The 17,540-nt window shown below is 40.1% G+C and overlaps 1 protein-coding gene across 2 annotated transcripts; it reads left to right on the top strand.

Annotated features, from left to right (window-relative positions):
• Positions 1–216: 216 nt before the first annotated feature.
• fam219ab (family with sequence similarity 219 member Ab) lies at positions 217–17,074 on the top strand. Of its 2 annotated transcripts, none has more exons than XM_088414019.1 (7): positions 217–2,910; positions 7,581–8,075; positions 9,603–9,702; positions 11,108–11,213; positions 13,024–13,104; positions 13,180–13,234; positions 14,192–17,074. In XM_088414019.1, the coding sequence occupies exons 2-7, from the start codon at positions 7,998–8,000 to the stop codon at positions 14,348–14,350; spliced, it is 579 nt and encodes a 192-aa protein (XP_088270145.1). In that variant the 5' UTR covers positions 217–2,910; positions 7,581–7,997; the 3' UTR covers positions 14,351–17,074. The 2 variants fall into 2 exon arrangements, with proteins under 2 accessions (XP_088270145.1, XP_088270137.1); XM_088414011.1 differs by having other exon boundaries at positions 7,578–8,075.
• The last annotated feature ends 466 nt before the right edge of the window (positions 17,075–17,540 follow it).

The following is a 17,540-nucleotide window of genomic DNA, read 5'->3' as shown; positions in this document are numbered from 1 at the left end:
CATGGAGCACGAAGTGAGGACGGGGCTGTCGGTGTGGGCCATCGCTGCCATCGTTTGCAACTCTGCGGTGGGCGTCCTCATTCTCATCCTCTTCATCATCCTGTACAAGGCCTGCCAGGTGCCATCCAAACCAGCGCCCGTCTTCACGTCGGAACCTGCCATGACAAAGCAGAAGCCTGAGGACAAGTATCTTCTAGCGGCCTGATCGTGGCAAAGTGAACCTTGGTGACTCGTTGGATGGTCCGAAACCGAGCTCCTCCGTCGCCTTGTGTTTGCGCAAATAACTGGAGGCCATCGCATCTCCCGCAGCAGCTTTGTGTGCGAAGAGTTGACGCAAGACCAAGAGCAATGACAAGTGGGCCCAATCCTCTTATCTCCGCAGTGCGTCTCTGGGACTGTCCATCTGTCAGTCTGTTTGCTCTGCTCCGCGCAGGCAAACCATGTTATCCTGCATTCGTTTTGAGAGCTATGCTACGAAAAAACTGGAGTGGGCAAACCAAGTGTGTTGGATTGGATACGGAGCAAAAATGCACATGTAATGATGTCAACAGAGAAGTGCAAGCATTTTTTTTTTCTCAACTTATGCTCACGATTCTCCGTGATGAATTTTCAGAGCAAATACTTTGTCTTAATGTGCCTTTCTTTCATTGCTGGCATTTTTCAGTGTTCTGACAAGATGCAGAGCAAAGCAACAAGTTCTTTTATTGTGCATTAGTAAGAACAAGCTGTCATATTCGTTATAACTGACTCAAACTATAATGTTTTCATGAGATTTCAGTTGTAAACTGTATGTAAGGTTTAGCAGTTTATAACTCAGCTAATATCACTGTAATAGACTCCAAAAATTGGACGCTAAGCATTCCATAAAAATGGCGGACATTTTAAAGGATGTATTAGAAGCATTTTTTCTTTGGAGACAAATGAAGGCTTTAAAAGCAATCATTGTTGTTTTTGCATTTTCTTAAAACAACTAATGCTGTAACCTACTCTTTCATCATCAGAAGCAATGCAATAGTTCTGCTGTCATTTTCATCCAATCATAAATTGTCGATGAAAAACTGTGAAACTACAAAACCCAGGACACAACTCTCACAATACTCTTACAATAGTGCAGTGATGAATGCATTTATCTTGGAGAGACCAAGCAAACCTCCACACAAACTGATTGAACAACATCATTTTCATTTTGACAAATTTCCTCAAAGACATTAATGTCCAAATTCTGAAGAGGGGAGGCATAAAAGAACCCACGTGTATCCAACTAGAAAATCTGTCTTGAAATACAGGAATGGAGATTTACTTTTGAATGTCTGCTTCCAAAACTATCCTGACAAGCAAACGAGAAATGCCGTTTGCCACCAGGCAGGTTGGGCAATGGCAAAACCGTCAGGTGACGCACCCACCAAGAACATAAATAAAAGGACTCAAAACGTGAAAATTCGAGCTGAAGAAGCCTTTTGGTTTAATAAGTAAATGGTCTTTAATAAGAAAAGTTCAGCTGCATACTAACATCAATACATTTCACCTGAATCTCCCCAGTTAAAAAAAAAAGAAACATCTGAGTATTTCGCGGGTGCAAGTTTTAACATGCGCCAACAACTGTTTGATTTGCAAATTTGTATCCCGTGCAAGCTAATTATTAAATTGTGGACAGTATTTGCCGCCCGCACATTAAAATTTGGTGCCCATGGGTTGGTATAGGGATGCTTTAGTATCTTGGCAGTTGGCAAATATGTTGTATCTGGTGCACATGAGTTCGTGTCTGGTGAGCATACATTTCATGGTGTCAGCTGGCCACGTGCAATTTGGTACACACGTGTTGGTATCTGGTGCGCGGATGAAAGGATCTGGCTCGCATGATTGAGAAGCTGGTGCGCACAATAGCGTCAGGTGAAGACGCGTTAATATCTAGTGTGTCTGCATTAATGTCTTTTGAGCACATCTTAGTATGCTGCACACTCACTGATATTTGATTTGCAGTTTTTATCATCTGGTGTCCACGAGTTAGGATATAATGCGCACCAGTTAGTGTCAGGTGCAAACATGACAAGATCTAGTGTGCATGTGTTTGGTCGCTGGTGTGCACATAGTGTCTGGTGAGTCTATGTTAATATCTGGTGTGCACACGGTGTCATTTGCATACACATTAGCAGCTTTTGAGCGTATAAAACTCGTCTAATAAAGAGAACTTCTTTTTTATTATTATAGTTTCAATTGACTTTAGGCAGGGGGGTTTGTACTTCTCATAAATATCTATGTTATTCAGAAGCATTTTAGTTTGGTTTCATTGAAGCTGACATTATTATTGGAACCTAAATTAAATGTTTTGTTCAACAGTGTTTGTGGCGCTTAGCGTATCATAATCAGTTGGAGGATGCCCCTGGGATAACTTGGAGTCTTCTGTGAAGTTATTCTTATTAAATAAAACTTTAAACATTGCCAGGGTCTATATAGCCCCTCATAATTCAATGGTGATCATTTTCAAATAATGTTAGAGCTTTACTCTCTTGGTTGCTCAATATGGCACAAACATCTGAAGCTCTAATTATATACTTCCTGCACTGGATCAGCATACAACATGTTGAATTCAAGTGTGACACACATCCTGCTGATAGCACTGAACAGTTTACGGTCACATTATCTATGTTAAAATGTTAGACTTGTGACGACTGAGGCCAGGTTTTTATCCCATGCATTAGATTGAAGATTGAGGAAGATTTTCCATTTCCTGTCTCAGTTACATCAAGATGTTTTACCATTCTGGTTGTAGCTTTGTTATGCTCTCCAACGCACTCGATAAGACAAAGGAAAGGCACAACTATCTTGAGCATTGAGCGGGCCTCACTCCATCGTCCATGTTGGCATGGCAACGTTACATCCCATCACATCTTATTCACCGCAATTTTGAAGGTAAGATTGGTAACACAGCACCACACTAATGACTGTGACTGTCACATGGGTTTGAACCATGCTAATTGGCCACTCTCACAGTGTGCATACTCAGGAAGACAAAGGTGGATATAATTTTCGCTCATAAAGTGATTAAAATGTTTAAGTACGACTACATGCCAATAGGTAGGCATGGTGTAAGAGTGGCTAGCACGTCCACCTCTCAGCTGAGAGAACCCAGTTCAATTCCAGGTCGATCTGACCTTCCTGTGTGGGGTTTGCATGTTCTCCCCGTGCCCACGTGGGTTCTCTCCGGGTTCTCTGGCTTCCTCTCACAAACCAAAAACATGCATAGTATGTTTATAGGACACTCTAAATTGTCCTAAGATGTGATTGGGTGTGTGAATTGTTGTCCATCCCTGTGTGCCCTGCAATTGGCTGGCAACCAATTCCGGATGACCCCCTTACTGTAGTCAGCTGGGATAAGCACCAGCGGGCCAGCGACCCTAGTGAGGATAAGTGGCTACAGGAAATGGACGCATGAATGGATGGATAAATTCCAATAATGTGTTTGGATGTTTCTGTTTTGTGTTTAATTAGACACAATTTTATTATTGGTTAACGCAAATAATGTTTGTTCTGATCTTGACATTCAAACTTGTGCATTATATTATTTGCAGAGGCTAAGATTTGTGTACAGTACAGATCTATTGCATTGGATATCTTCCCATTATGTGGAGTGACGCTCACCATATTGCAGCAGATCTGAAGGCAGAATTTTTTTCTCTGTCCCCGCTGACTCTTTGCCCTCGCTTTGGCCTCCCACACTGCCTTGTAACCGGGCCTGCGCCAGACGTTTGCAAATGCGACAGCGCAGTCAGACTTCACTGATCTGCTTCAAAAGTGGTACGCATGACTGTGAAGGTCAGCATGTTCTGACTCAGTGCAGTGCATCAACCACTGCACTGATCTTGATAAATGCTTATTGATTCCTCACAGCAAGAAAAAGAAAGTTTATGATTCACTCCAGTGCTGCACCAATGGAGGAAAATTATAAATGAGTATTTGTCTCTTCCTATGCTCCAGTGCACTGTAATCCTTCCACTTTGGGAGCAAGCTATGCAGTCTGGACGATGTTTATGGCAACTCGAGATTAGGCACTTGCCATTAGTCACCACTTCCCTACGTCTCAAAGAGCCGGCTCACAGAGGACAATTTCTGAAGGGCTGTCCGATGTGAGCTGAGATGAAAGCGAGTCAGTGAACTCACCATGCTGTTATGTAAAATTGTCAGGAGAAATAGCATGTAGAGATTACCAATAAACATTGGACATAGGGCCAGTAATCTGCAGCTCCATCTGGACCCCTGGAGGGGTTGCATAACTGATATCAGCTTGTAAAACCTTCACAAAAGAAATCCAGGGTTTTTTTCTGGTCATGCATGTGCACACTCGCATCCCTCAGGCTCATTGTTGGAAAGGCAATTTGTTCAATGTTTGTATGAACACAAAGACATGCAAATTGTTGGTGAGTGGTATGTTGCATTTCCCGCTTCTGAATAATTAATGACAAAACTGTATCACTTTTAATCAGATCTTAAAACCTGGGGCCCCACAGAGTTGCCAGCACTAAGTCCACTAATATTGTCATTAAAGTGGTATTAACAAGCTGCTCACATGGAAAAGTTATTAAAATTCATTATATTATATTCATTATATCATCATTCTACATATGGCTGTAACTGTCTGTAAAGGAGACATACAATCCTTTATTTTTATTTTTCAACTATTCCTTTAAATGTATGGGCATTTCTGAATCATTCACTGTTTAGACCCAACATTATTTGTACAATAATTATTTTGAAAAAAAATGTTTTCCATACATTTGCATACATTTTAATCAAAGGAGTGTTTGAAAACATTTTTTGATTTGAGTACTCAATAACCTCAAGATGACCCAGATACAGATGTACGGTATGGGGAATACCCATACCTTGTCACTTTTTGGCTTCCTCCATACCCAGGGGAAAATGTTCATATCGGATGCTCGCCTTCAAATGAACTTAGAGCAATTATTTTATTTTATGGGCCATATGGTGAAAAAGTGGTTAGCACACCCACCTCACAGTTCGTAGCCCCGAGTTCAAATCCAGGTTACTCCAGCCTTCCTGTATTGAGCATGTTCTCCCCGTGCCTAGTGGGTTCTCTCCGGGCTCTCCAGCTTCCTCCCACATTCCAAAAACATGCATGATAGATGTATTGGGCATTCTAAATTGTTGTTGGGTGTGTTTGGTTTGGGTGTAAATTGTTTGTTCCTGTGTGCCCTGAAATGGATGGATGGATGGATGGATGGATGGATGGATGGATGGATGGATGGATGGATGGATGGATGAATGGATGGATGGATGGATGGATGGATGGATGGATGGATGGATGGATGGATGGATGGATGGATGGATGGATGGATGGATGGATGGATGGATTTTATTTCAGAAAACCCAAACTGTGCATGCCAGCCCCCACTGAGCTGTGGTGAAACCCTGGCCACTCTATAGAAAATTTTCTGACAATATGGCCCTTGAAACCCAGTACAAAAGTGCAGTACAAACACTGCTACACGTATTTAATGTACTTGAGTAGATTTTTCTAGTCACTTGAACCTATTTTCTTTATCCATGTTCCCTAAATATGCGAACAGGTGCATGTACTCGCTGAAATGTGTTTTTTATCATCTGGTGTCTACGAGTTAGGATATAATGTGCACCAGTTAGTGTCAGGCGCAAACATGACAAGATCTAGTGTGCATGTGTTTGGTCGCTGGTGTGCACATAGTATCTGGTGAGTCTACTGTTACATTTTCAACCAATGCGGTCAAAAAAAACCAAAAAAAAAAACAATAAACGTATATACTGTAGAAAGATATAACCGAAAGAACGGTTAAATTGAGATACGGGGACATGTAAAGAAAAGCATTCCCCTTCCGTGGCCTTGAGAATATTGCTTGTTTGTACAAACCTGTCCTGCGCGACCCTAAACACTGTCATCTGTTGGGAAATTGTAGAACAAGACTGCCGTTAAGTGGCGTACGTGTGAACTACGAAGTGTCAAACGTAATTAATCGCTGATAGTAGTGAATTTCCTCAATGGCCTCTTGAACCGTAGTCACAGTCAGTCAGCACGACGTTGCTGCTCTCTGCTGGTAAACACAATGTACTGTATATTCAAATTGGTCTGGTTTCCATCCATCCGTCAGTTTTCTATCTCACTGAACCTCTCCCGGGTGAGTTATGGCGGATACAACGTGACTGATTATCAATCAATCACAGAGCGATTGTGAACGTGGCATCGATTTGAGCCCGAGCCAGCAGCTTTGATTAGAATTTTTCAAATGAAGTGCTTTTGGGAAGTGATATGTCAGAAAGGCACATCGTGACTTATTTCATGCCATTTTTGCCATTTCTGCTTTGCATAAGCACTCTCAGACTTGTGAGAGCATCTTCTGTCCGTACAGCCCGCCTTTAAGATGCACATTTATGTTCAACTGTCAAAAGCTCAATGGTTTTAAGGTGCCGTTTGTCTTTATTTTATCTTTGCATTTGAAAAAAACTGTTCAACTTTTATCTTGTTTTGTTGTTGCCTTTTTTGATATAATTTTGATTTTTGATACTCTTTACTCGGCTCTCATAAAAATGGAATTTACCAGTTTGTTATGAGTGCCTTTCAGACCGCAAAAAACAATTCAAGATCTTCTTGATTTACGCTGATAGTTTAAGTACTCCTCTCTTTCAGACGCAAAAAATAAAATAAAATAAAAATGTTGAGGGTCTTGATTAATCCACCAGGGTTTTCCTAAATCCCTTCTCTGCACTATGGTCTTTGTGTGCTTACCTGGAACCACTGGGATGTGCCGCAATAACGAATGCTGATTGGTTTGGAAGAACTTCAGGATATGCTTTTTCAATGGGTTGCACAGCTCTCAAAAAGTGCATTGATATGTCTGTGCGTGCTGTTTAATGGCAGTAGGCAGATTACCAGCCAATTAAAGGGCGAACGACCATTCACACACCCTGACCCAATTACACCGAAGGGCAATTTAGTGTCCAAAAAACCCAGCATGCATGTCTTTGGAATTTGGGAGGAAGCCAGAGCGCCCAAAGAGAACTGATGTGGGCACAGGGAGAACATGCAAACTCCACACAGAAGACAGAAACGAGCTGGAATTTAACTCTGGACTCTGAACTGTGAGGTGAACGTGCTAACCACTCGTTCACTGTGCTGCCCTTTGTGAAACTTGACACATAAAAAAAAAAATCTTCATAGTAATGTCATTTTAATTCAAATGTAACTGTTTTGAATTGCTTTGACTTAGCAAAAAAATCAGGTTACTTGATGCTACTTGAGGAGAGAAATTAGTTAGTTTTTTGTCAAGAATTTAAGAAAGCACAAACTTTACATTCGCAGCAAATGAAAATAATTCAAATATTGACAAATACATGATTTATTTCAGAAGCTCATTTTAAAAAACAGAAAGTTGTATACTATATGTATTCACCACATGCACGCGTTTGCCTTCTTTTATATCTTTTCTTTGTACTCTGCGAAAATGTGCTTTTTTTCAACTCTTTCTTACATTATTTTAGAATTGATCGTCGTATTCTGTCAATAATACTGTATTATACTTCCCATTTAGCAGAAGCATCAGCAAACAACAACTTCATCTTTGATTCAATATAGCCCACCTGTGGTGAAAATCTTTAAAGGGAGCTCATTGTTAAGGTAAATAGTCTTTTACTCTTTTTCGTTCACCTATTGATAATGATGTCCTGTTCACTGATTATCACATTTCTTGAAAGTAAATGCCGAATATTAATGTATGTGTATCGGGGGCTATTGAATGGCCCCCGAGCCTGAGATTGGCCCACCCTATCCGGAAGTGGGTGGCGGCCCAGCGGTCACCCCACCATCACCGTCGACATTCGTACCAGCTGGAATGAAGCGTGATTCATTTGGAGCGCCGGCTTTCGTCTTATTTCACATCTGAAACATCAGCTTCCAATATCGATCTGGTCTTGGGCTACGTCGTCGTCTTGGTGGCCGAAAGGGAGGCGACATGATGGAAGAGATCGACAGATTCCAAGTGCCCAACGCCGTGCAGGACGTGGAGATGCAGGCTGAGATGCAGCCGCTGGTACGATGCCACGATTTTCATATGGCTTTCCTTGGTTGTTTTGTTCCCCCCGAGAAAAAGAATAATAAATAAACATTCACCATTCAATCGAAAACGCGCGTGGCCTTGCTGTCCACGCACGAGATGCGTTCACGTTCCGATAAATATTGCGTGAACGAGCGCATCTGCCAAACTAAACGTTGTTGTCACAACGCGAAAGTAAAGTGTTGTTTTATAACCGATTCGGCTGTTTGTTGTGTTCCCGCACCCGTCACGTCCACATCATCACCCTCATCCTCACCATCAGCGCTCACATCACCAGCATCCACGCAGCGAGTTGCTCCGGCCTGTGATGGCGATTGCGAGGGTGATTTGGAGATTTAAAAACACGTTAGGCAGCTCAAACATGTATGTGTAAGGAAGGGTGGTTGTGCTTCTTGTTTTGTTAGTGGGGCTGCCGGGTAGGGGGCGGGGGGTGGTATTGCAGCTTATTTTTATGTCTTGTGTGGTGTATATATGCTTTACTCTGCCTTGTAATTCTCTGTTACCTGATTGATTACGCATCAATTGAAATGTTCCCAAATAAAGCAAACTAAGTGTACACTCACTTTGTTTGAGAAGTCTGTATTGCCACAACAGTTTGTTTAGCCATTAAAACTTACTGTACCTTATAAAAAAATGTCATTGCGATGGATTACATGTCATGGTCTGCATTGTTTTCAACATAAAGGGAAGAGCAAATACAATATTTTCTTTGCAATAATACTGTATGCGCTCCGCTGGTCTAAACAGCATTCTGAATAATATAGTATCTGTGGAATATGAATTAGGCTGCAAAATCCACCCGTTTTTATCCATCCAATGAGGCGGCCATTTTTTGTTTTCTTTATTGACATATACTATCAATTCACAAGAAACATTCATTGTCAATACAAAATAGAACAAGATAACAAAACATAAAACAATAACACAAATATCTTCAAACAATCAGACATTCTAAATAATCATAACACTTAACGAGGCAGCCATTTTGCCACGTGCTTTTGACTGAACAAGACATCACAGTTGCTCAGGGCTCTGGTAACAACCTATCATGATGGCTCAGCTTGCAAACGTCACATGAGCAAACTCAGAAAAACACCCTGCTAGTAAACCCCGAACTACTTTAAAACCCTACTTTTGAAATCCCAACCTTAATTTGAGACTACCCAATCGTTCTGTGAATTCCACCTCGGAAACCTTTACTTTAAAATCCTACTTTGAAACCCGACCCCTAACCCTAGTTTGAACCTTTAGCCTTACTTTGGAATCCTACTTTTGAACGCCTAACCTGACTTTTAAGCACCATGTTTAAACAACATTTCTCATAAATCTGCAGCTTTATCACTTCAACTTTTCATGTTTCATGAAGCTATTTGAAAATTGCATTTCACTTCATTGGGATGTTGATTTGAATTGTATTAGTTCCTTGGCCTTAAACTCAATGCAAAACTGTGACATTTTCTCCTGATACCAATTTAATTGACTGATGTGTCCTTCCGTTACTAGGACCCAGCCTCTTCCACGGCCTTGGAGGCCGAATCAGACAACAGGGACGGCGAAGCCGCTACAATAAAGTACAAGCCATCACCCCTGCAGATGAAAATAGGTGAAAACGTTTCTTTAAAACATCATGTTATTGCTGTGGCGTCGTTTTCTATTTTTCTTCTACCTTAGGTATAATGTAATCCAATGATGTTTAGATGGCCTCAGTTGTGTAAGAGTCTGCACAGCAGCTTGGATGGACTCCAGCACTGAGCTGTCAATCTTACTTACTTATTTTTTTACTTAGCCTTAGCCAAATGTGTCTGAATAGCGCAGCGCCGTTAGCATGAAGTAAGTATTGTGGCCAGAGTCACACATAATTGTATTCTGCCTCATCTGAATGTCAAATCTATAACGCAGTGTTGTTTATGACCGGAGCTTGATTATTCAGTGACCTTTGGAAATAAAGCTATTTAAAAACTGCAACGCCCCCAAACATTTCGTTCACAAGTTGATTGTTGAAAAATTCTGAGTTTGACTCGGAACATCAAAAGTAGATCAACATCAATAAATGAGAATTTAAAATTGCAAAATAGGTAGTTTTACCGTTATGGCTAGTCATTTCTTTACCACTGTAAACAACCGTAATAAAGTCTCTAACAGTTCCATTACTATCATTATTCTGTTGCAAGTTTTGTCTTTTCTTGTCAACCGTGTAAGCAAAAGGTTTTCACAATCTCACTCTGTGCCTTGACTTTCTTAACAAAGTGCAGACCAGCACAAAATCTTGTGACCATTTTGGCGTCGCCCACTGCGGTGTTTTAGAGGTGGCGGAAAACATTTGAGAAAAAGAAAAAAACACTTGAAATTCTCTTTTTCGGTGGGGTAATTGGATCTTTGTATTTCCAGATTTTTTTTTGTCACATTGTCACCTTTAAAAATAAACAAAATAAAAGGCCTGATCAATTCAAAGTCGATACCAGACCGCTGAAATCAACCCCAGATTTTCCCATTTGCAGATGTGAAAATTTTGTATAAAGCAGCAATGAATGCTGAGTCCAATTACGTAGATGTGCAAGTATTGAATACACAAGGCGGTTCCGATGAATTGTGTTTTCATAGCAGAAGAAGCCAACGAAAGATGTAAAAAGTCACTATACTGCAGCCCATATTCATTTGAGTGGATATCTGCAAACGCTTGCTGGTCAAGCACATGCAGCTTAGGTTCCTGCGATGGTGAAAATGACAGTTTCCTTTTAATAATCGCAGCACTATCGGGCTGAGGGATGAACCCTAATTCCCTTTTCTCATCATCACACATCCTGATGAGCGCTTGTTTTAATTATACTAATCTCATTCATCCTGAGAATAGTGGCACAAGGGCATAGGAGAAGCATTTTAAGTCTGTAAAAAGACTAATGTTGGAAGCTGGAGAGTGTGTGCGACAAGGAAGCCAAGCACGCTGACCTTCATTACTTGTAAGTGCTCTGTTTAAGTCGATGTGGTGTGTGTGTCTGTTTGTTGTGCAGAGAAACAGCGAGAGCTCGCCAGGAAGGGCTCATTGAAGAATGGCAACGGTGTGGCCAGTCCAGTCAACAATCAGCCCAAGAAAAACAACGTCATGGCCAGAACACGGTGAACAAAACACTCATGGCGGACGTTTTGTGTCTCCGGCTTTTCATCTCTGCTTCAACACTTGATAACGTGGAAGGATCTTGTACAAAGTTGAACACCGTGTGAAGATTCAACTGCATTGGCTGGGCTAGTGTAGTTACGGTGACCCCATGACCCCTGTGAGGCTTAGAGGGTAGGGTTAAGTTTAAAGTGATAAATGGATTAAATTGTTGTATTGATAAAAAGGCTAAGAACAGTGGTTCTCAACCTTTTTCTAGTAATGTACCGCCTGTGAAATATCTTTTCAGCCAAGTACCTTAACCGGTGCAAAGCATTTTTGTTTAAAAAAAAAAAAGACTTAAAACATTCTGGTAGTGTCTGATTTATTAAACTTCACATCCTTTCAAACTTCATTTGTATTGATCCACAAAAAAGAATCAACCTAAAGTGTCGTCTTTTGAATCGTAGTTTAGAATCATATTTTTGGTCATTATATGATGAGGTGACGTTCCAAACAAAATGGGAAAACATTGGAGACATCAAATTGTATTCCAAATTTCAATTTTGTGAGTGTCTCGAGAGTCACCAACCGCATTTGCACAAATGTTACACCGGTCAAAAAGGTTTTACAAAATGTTACATCAAAATCAGAACTGCAAGTAAACTTTTTCTAGATTAATAATTTTTGCTGATTGCAAGTCTCGAAATTCAAACGGTCTCCAACACATTAAAAGGTCAAGAAATGCAATTTGTTATCTCTTGAAAGGTCACGGCTGTGAATTAAAAGTCATGGCATTATCCACGTCATAAAGCTGACCGAGAAAAATCCAAGCCATGTGCAAGGCTGTTATCTGGGCAAAACGTGCCCCCTTTGAATAATATCAAATGTAAAACATGAACATATTTTGGTTGTATTAATATTTTTCTGTTTATCAAATCTCATCAGCACTTGCTTCATAATATTGATCGAAAGTATTAGTCAGCGGACAAAAGCACTGAATTAGAGGGTGTTTCCACAGTTTTGACTGATTCTGTGTAATTAGTAAGTTTTATGAACTGATTGAATCCCAAATACATATTTTCATATTTATATTTTTCTCAAGTTTTTGCTGACCAAAGTACTGCAGTAATCAATTACCTTTGTACTCAAGTACGAAACCAACCAATTAGTTTAGTAGCTCATTACCCACTGAAGTACCTAAGAATATGTTCATTTGTAAAGTTTGATTGAAATCTTGGTGACCTCAAGAGATAACTTTAAGTACTTAATTCATTTTAGGACAATCCATTTTTAGTCACACCTTTAGCCAAGTACGGTACTTGAAAAAAAATGAAGTACTTATTAATAAGTACCTGGGATTAATCATCTGTACTCTTCAAAAAAAAAAGAACATAAAACAAATATCTTTGGGGTTGAATGATTGAATTAAGAGTTTAGCGTAAGAAGCAATTGGTGATTATTGACCATTCTGCCTCATTTTTCCATTCAGCATGTCTGCGTCAAACCAGATAACGGAGAATCGGAGTTGCTTTTTTGTGCTCATCGGTTCTCATATTCCGGTACGAGACATGTTTCCTTCAGCTTAACTAGAGATACTCTCTCACATCCATTATGTGGGCCTGTCACATGGGCTCTTAGGAGGAAGCGCTTGATTGATTGAGGGTTTCCGAGACGCCGTCCGCTCTGTTTGCCTTCTCCTTCACTGTCTTCTCCCTTTGTTGCGTCTGATATTCCGCCTCCGCCCTTGCTTTCTCATCCCCTTCGACCCTCATGCCTCGCAGACGTATCCCCATCGCTCACTCTTGTCTCGCTCACTCCTGTCTCCAACAGGTTGGTAGTGCCCAATAAAGGCTACTCCTCGTTAGACCAGAGTCCAGATGAGAAGCCCTTGGTTGCGTTAGACACAGACAGGTAAGCCCCATCCACAAACTAACCCTACCTCACATTCTATTAGTGTTGTAAATAGACACCGATGCTCTTATTCAGCGACGATGACTTCGACGTGTCGAGATACTCGTCGTCGGGATACTCCTCTGCTGAGGTGAGTTCCAGTCCCGCAACGACACTCTTATCATGATTGGATCTTAATGCCACCAGAAATGTGAAGAAAAAGACGGTAATTTCATTTAGGCTCTCAGGCTCAGCATGACATAAAAGCAGGCTCCTATCACCATGGCAACAGAATGATTATATTCTAGCTTGAGGAAGGAAGATGATTTTGAACTCCTCAACAGACATACTATACAGTAGTGGTTCTCCGAGTACTACGATAATAGCCAACATTAAAGGGAGTATGTGTAATTTTTCGTATGCGCCCCCGGGAGCTTTAGGGCATTGGTAAATACGCACACTCCTTAGCTCCATAGCTATAACAGACATGGCGACCTCCAAAGGAGTGCCACCCCCCAATGTAATATCTGTTAATGATAACTAGACCACCCATTATATTTAAAACATACTGCCGGTTCTTACATTATATTTAAAACATACTGTCGGTTGTTAAAAACACAATTATTTGCAGGTTTTTGAAATTTATACTCATTTCATGTATTCATTTTGAATGAAAAACGCTCTAAATCTTTCACAGTGTCACTTTAAAATGCAGAAGTGAAATAGGTCAAAGTACGGTATCAAATATGAGAAAGAGGTTGTTGTTCTAAAGTTGGCATTTTACAAGAAACAAACACTGGATTCCAAAATGTCTCGCGTACATGGTAAAACTTCCAATTGCGTAGCATGCATTCAGTATCAATTTAATAAAATAGATGTATCGATTAAATGAATTGCCTATTGCAAATAGGTATCGTCTCAGTCAGCTGCATGATGTGAATCAACTGGAATAACTTTCACTTCACAGTTGTGCATTAGTAAGAGTTCATCTCTTGAATTTCTTCATCTCTTTATGTGTTTGAGAGCATTTAAAGGTGTTCACAAAATTTTGACTTATCCGGTATATTTGTAAAGCGCTTGAGGTGGATTTTACTGGTGTCTCTTACAGCAAATCAACCAAGATCTCAACATCCAGCTGCTGAAAGACGGTTACCGCTTGGATGAGATACCCGATGACGAGGACCTGGATCTGATCCCGCCCAAATCGGTCAACCCCACCTGCATTTGCTGCCAGGCCACACCCTCCACCACCTGTCAGATCCAGTAACACCCCTCCTCTTAGCACAGCATAACCCCATGTTCATCTGCTGAGTTTCCGTATTTTTGCTGTCAAGAATGACAGCGGAGCGGCACTGGTAAAAAAATATAGATTACCAACTAAAATGTCCTAGAACAGGAATGACCAATCCATCAGTTCGCACAGTAAGTACAACACTTTGTCTAAAGCTTTGAGAAGTAAAAAGGGAAAAATAGTACCAAAAGCTGACATTTAAGGTTGAACTAAACATACACTATAACCTTTAGCAATTTAATTTAATTTAATTTGCTTGTCTCTAAACTTATAAATGCACTCCAAATTGTTCAGTGTTTCAATACTTTTTGCACAGCTTGCTGTTTTCTTGACAAAAAGCTGAATAGGCAAATTCACAGCAGGGGTTTTGCTCTATGAATACAATTCCTGGTTTCATCAGAAATGACATGTTAAGATTTTGATATCATTGGTCCAAGATGAATCTCAACAATTTTGGATAGAAAAAAAAGACATTTTGATACAAAAATGAGAATAAATGTATTTAAATAGCATTGTAAAAGAATGTATTGTTGAGCCTTCGTCTCCCTTCATAAATAGAAACCTTTTTTTTTTTTTTTGCCGCAAAAGATCTTCGGGCAAGAGCAGCCATTCCAAGTTGTGATTTGTGAGGGTGTTTACCTGTGATTCAAATTTCAGATTGCAGCAAAAAACTAATAACATACATTCACCTGATCATGAGTACGAATTACAGAACCTTGCCGATTGTGTGAAAGTTCAATTGCATTCACATGTGTTGCGCCGTCTGCAGTTGGCTTTGGAGAACAGTAAGTTGCGCAAAAGAAAAACTCATTGAACAGCTGGATATGCACATTTCAAATTTTAGAGCTCAAATCATCAGCGGAGGTTGTAGTGCCTCTTTAGTTTCATCCAGAAATATTTATATTATTATTATATAAAATATCAATAATACAATGTCTATAGAATATTTACAGTGTCCCCTCGCCCCTTTGTGCTTCACTAGTTGCGCTGTCAATGGGTAACTTTTTTTTTGTCAAATAACAATCACTTTACAGCAGCGCCTACACATACTGCAATAACGCTCCTACACTCAGTCCTCAAGTGGAGTCTGAAGCAAGTTAACAGCCTGTTAATACTCTGTCTTGGTCAGCTGCAAGTGAAGGCACTTTTGCTTAATACTAAACCACCAACAGAGTCATGGCATTACATAAGTTTGGCGTGCTTATGGCTGTGAGTGAGAGAACTGTGCAGAGAGAAAGATGTGGGGGAGGGGGCCGGGGGGGAGCGGATGCATGAGGGAATGAGAAAGAATGGCATTTTAAGAAAACTTGCAGTGTGGGTAGTGCAGAGTTAGCAGCTGCTCGCCATGCACTGTGTCTTGTGTGTTATAAAATAAAACAAAGTTTGTACCCGAAAAGACACACATGTTCAACCTCCGTATTAAGGTTAGGAGATCACTGGCAAGGGAAAGAAAGTTAGGCGAGGTATATTAAACACATTTCATACACTTTATTCATGCACATATATATTCCTACTTCATGTAATTCGCCTACCGCAAAATGAGTGCACTACATACATATATATATATATATATATATATATATATATATATATATATATATATATATATATATATATATATATGTACATACACACACACACACACACACATACATACATATGCTGGTGTTTTCCTCCTATGGTAGGACATACACTTCTCCTCAACATGATGATAATGATATTGCTGACTCAGCTGCTACGCTTACCTAAAGTATGGTTTACAATTTCAACTACTGTTGTACTGTTTTCTTGTCATGAGTTTAATATGACTTTTAAGTCTTGTGTGTTGAATAGACAAATGACTGCAGTCTCGGCACTCCGAGTACTGTAAACATTGTACTGTACAAAGATGCGATGTAGCACAGTCCGGGCTGCGCTCCCCACTCCCCCTCCTCATCTATCCACCTTCTCTTTCCTACCGGCTTTGAACGTCTCAGGACAGGCTTTTAGGGGCGAACGTCGAAACACGGATGAAGAGTGAAGTGCATGATGATCACCGGACTAGTTGAAAGGGGACGTTACGAAGAGACAATTGCACATTTCATTTCGCCCTTTCCCAGCATGTTGGGACTGTGTGTTGTTTTGTTTGAATTTGCACTATTTGTTTTCACCTTCTTGGGCCTTTTTCTTGCACAGCAGCGATATTATTTCCCTAGATGTTTTTTTTTTTTTTTTAATGTAAAAAAGGGAGATCGCTGAATACGATTATTAGGCATGAGATCAAAGAACAAGGTATGTCATGTCATTTCCACCTTTAAAGGTTTTTTTCTGTCCATCATCAGACACAAAAGGTATTTCACTCCTGTCTTTGCACATTTGCATGTACTGTACATAACAACCATGCCAATGTGAATAGTTGGTGGGAAATTGTGGCTCTTGCAGTTTCAGTTACTGACCTCGCTCCCTTAAATGAACTGAGTATTTGCAGTCATAGTTGCCTTAAGTACAAACAAGCTAACAATGTGTTTTATTTATTGCCAAGATATTACTTTACTGTTTCTTTATTTTAATGAACTGGACATTTTTTCACCTTAAAACATATGTGTTATTTTTTTTAATTTTAGAATAAATCATTTCATCAAGACTTCCATTATGGAATTTAACATTGATATCGTTACATGTGGTGTATAAAAACACTAAATAAACACACATCCAATAGGACATTGGACTTAACCTGCGTGACCCCCCCCCCCCCCCCCCCCCCCCCACACACACACACACACACACACACGCACAAATGGGGAAAATACCATGGTTTGTTGTGTTTTTGCATTTGTTTGTTCTCCTAAGTGATTCCTAAGTGGCATAAACAGACACACAAACCCCAATTGTCAACATTTCTGATTTTCACAATTTTGGAGCATATTTAATATACTTGGGAGTTTAAATAAAATTTAACAGGATTGTATAAAATCAAATCCTCATCTGTGGTGTGTCAAATTTACGAGGCATCACTTTACAAGGAATCAAACAATAAACCAAACAAGCGGGTTTGTTTTGCTCAAGCTAGCTAATTAGTTTGCCGTCAAGGGGAGTTCAATAGAGGTTGACAGAATCATCTGGAAAACAAAGTCATTATTTCATGTTTCTTTATATTTCTTTTCATTCTTTTGTCAAAATGCTAAAT

The sequence above is a fragment of the Hippichthys cyanospilos genome, chromosome 1 (genome assembly GCF_059441005.1).
Source record: "Hippichthys cyanospilos isolate Australia breed blue-spotted pipefish chromosome 1, RoL_Hcya_1.0, whole genome shotgun sequence".
Classification (NCBI taxonomy): domain Eukaryota; kingdom Metazoa; phylum Chordata; class Actinopteri; order Syngnathiformes; family Syngnathidae; genus Hippichthys; species Hippichthys cyanospilos.
This window is presented reverse-complemented; position numbering and strand designations above follow the sequence as displayed.

Excerpts from the sequence above, each read along its gene's own strand:
- fam219ab (XM_088414019.1), top strand. The coding sequence starts at position 7,998 with ATGATGGAAGAGATCGACAGATTCCAAGTGCCCAACGCCGTGCAGGAC. Across the intron at positions 9,703-11,107 it reads ACCCCTGCAGATGAAAATAG|AGAAACAGCGAGAGCTCGCC; the intron begins GTGAAAACGTTT and ends TTTGTTGTGCAG. Across the intron at positions 11,214-13,023 it reads AACGTCATGGCCAGAACACG|GTTGGTAGTGCCCAATAAAG; the intron begins GTGAACAAAACA and ends TGTCTCCAACAG.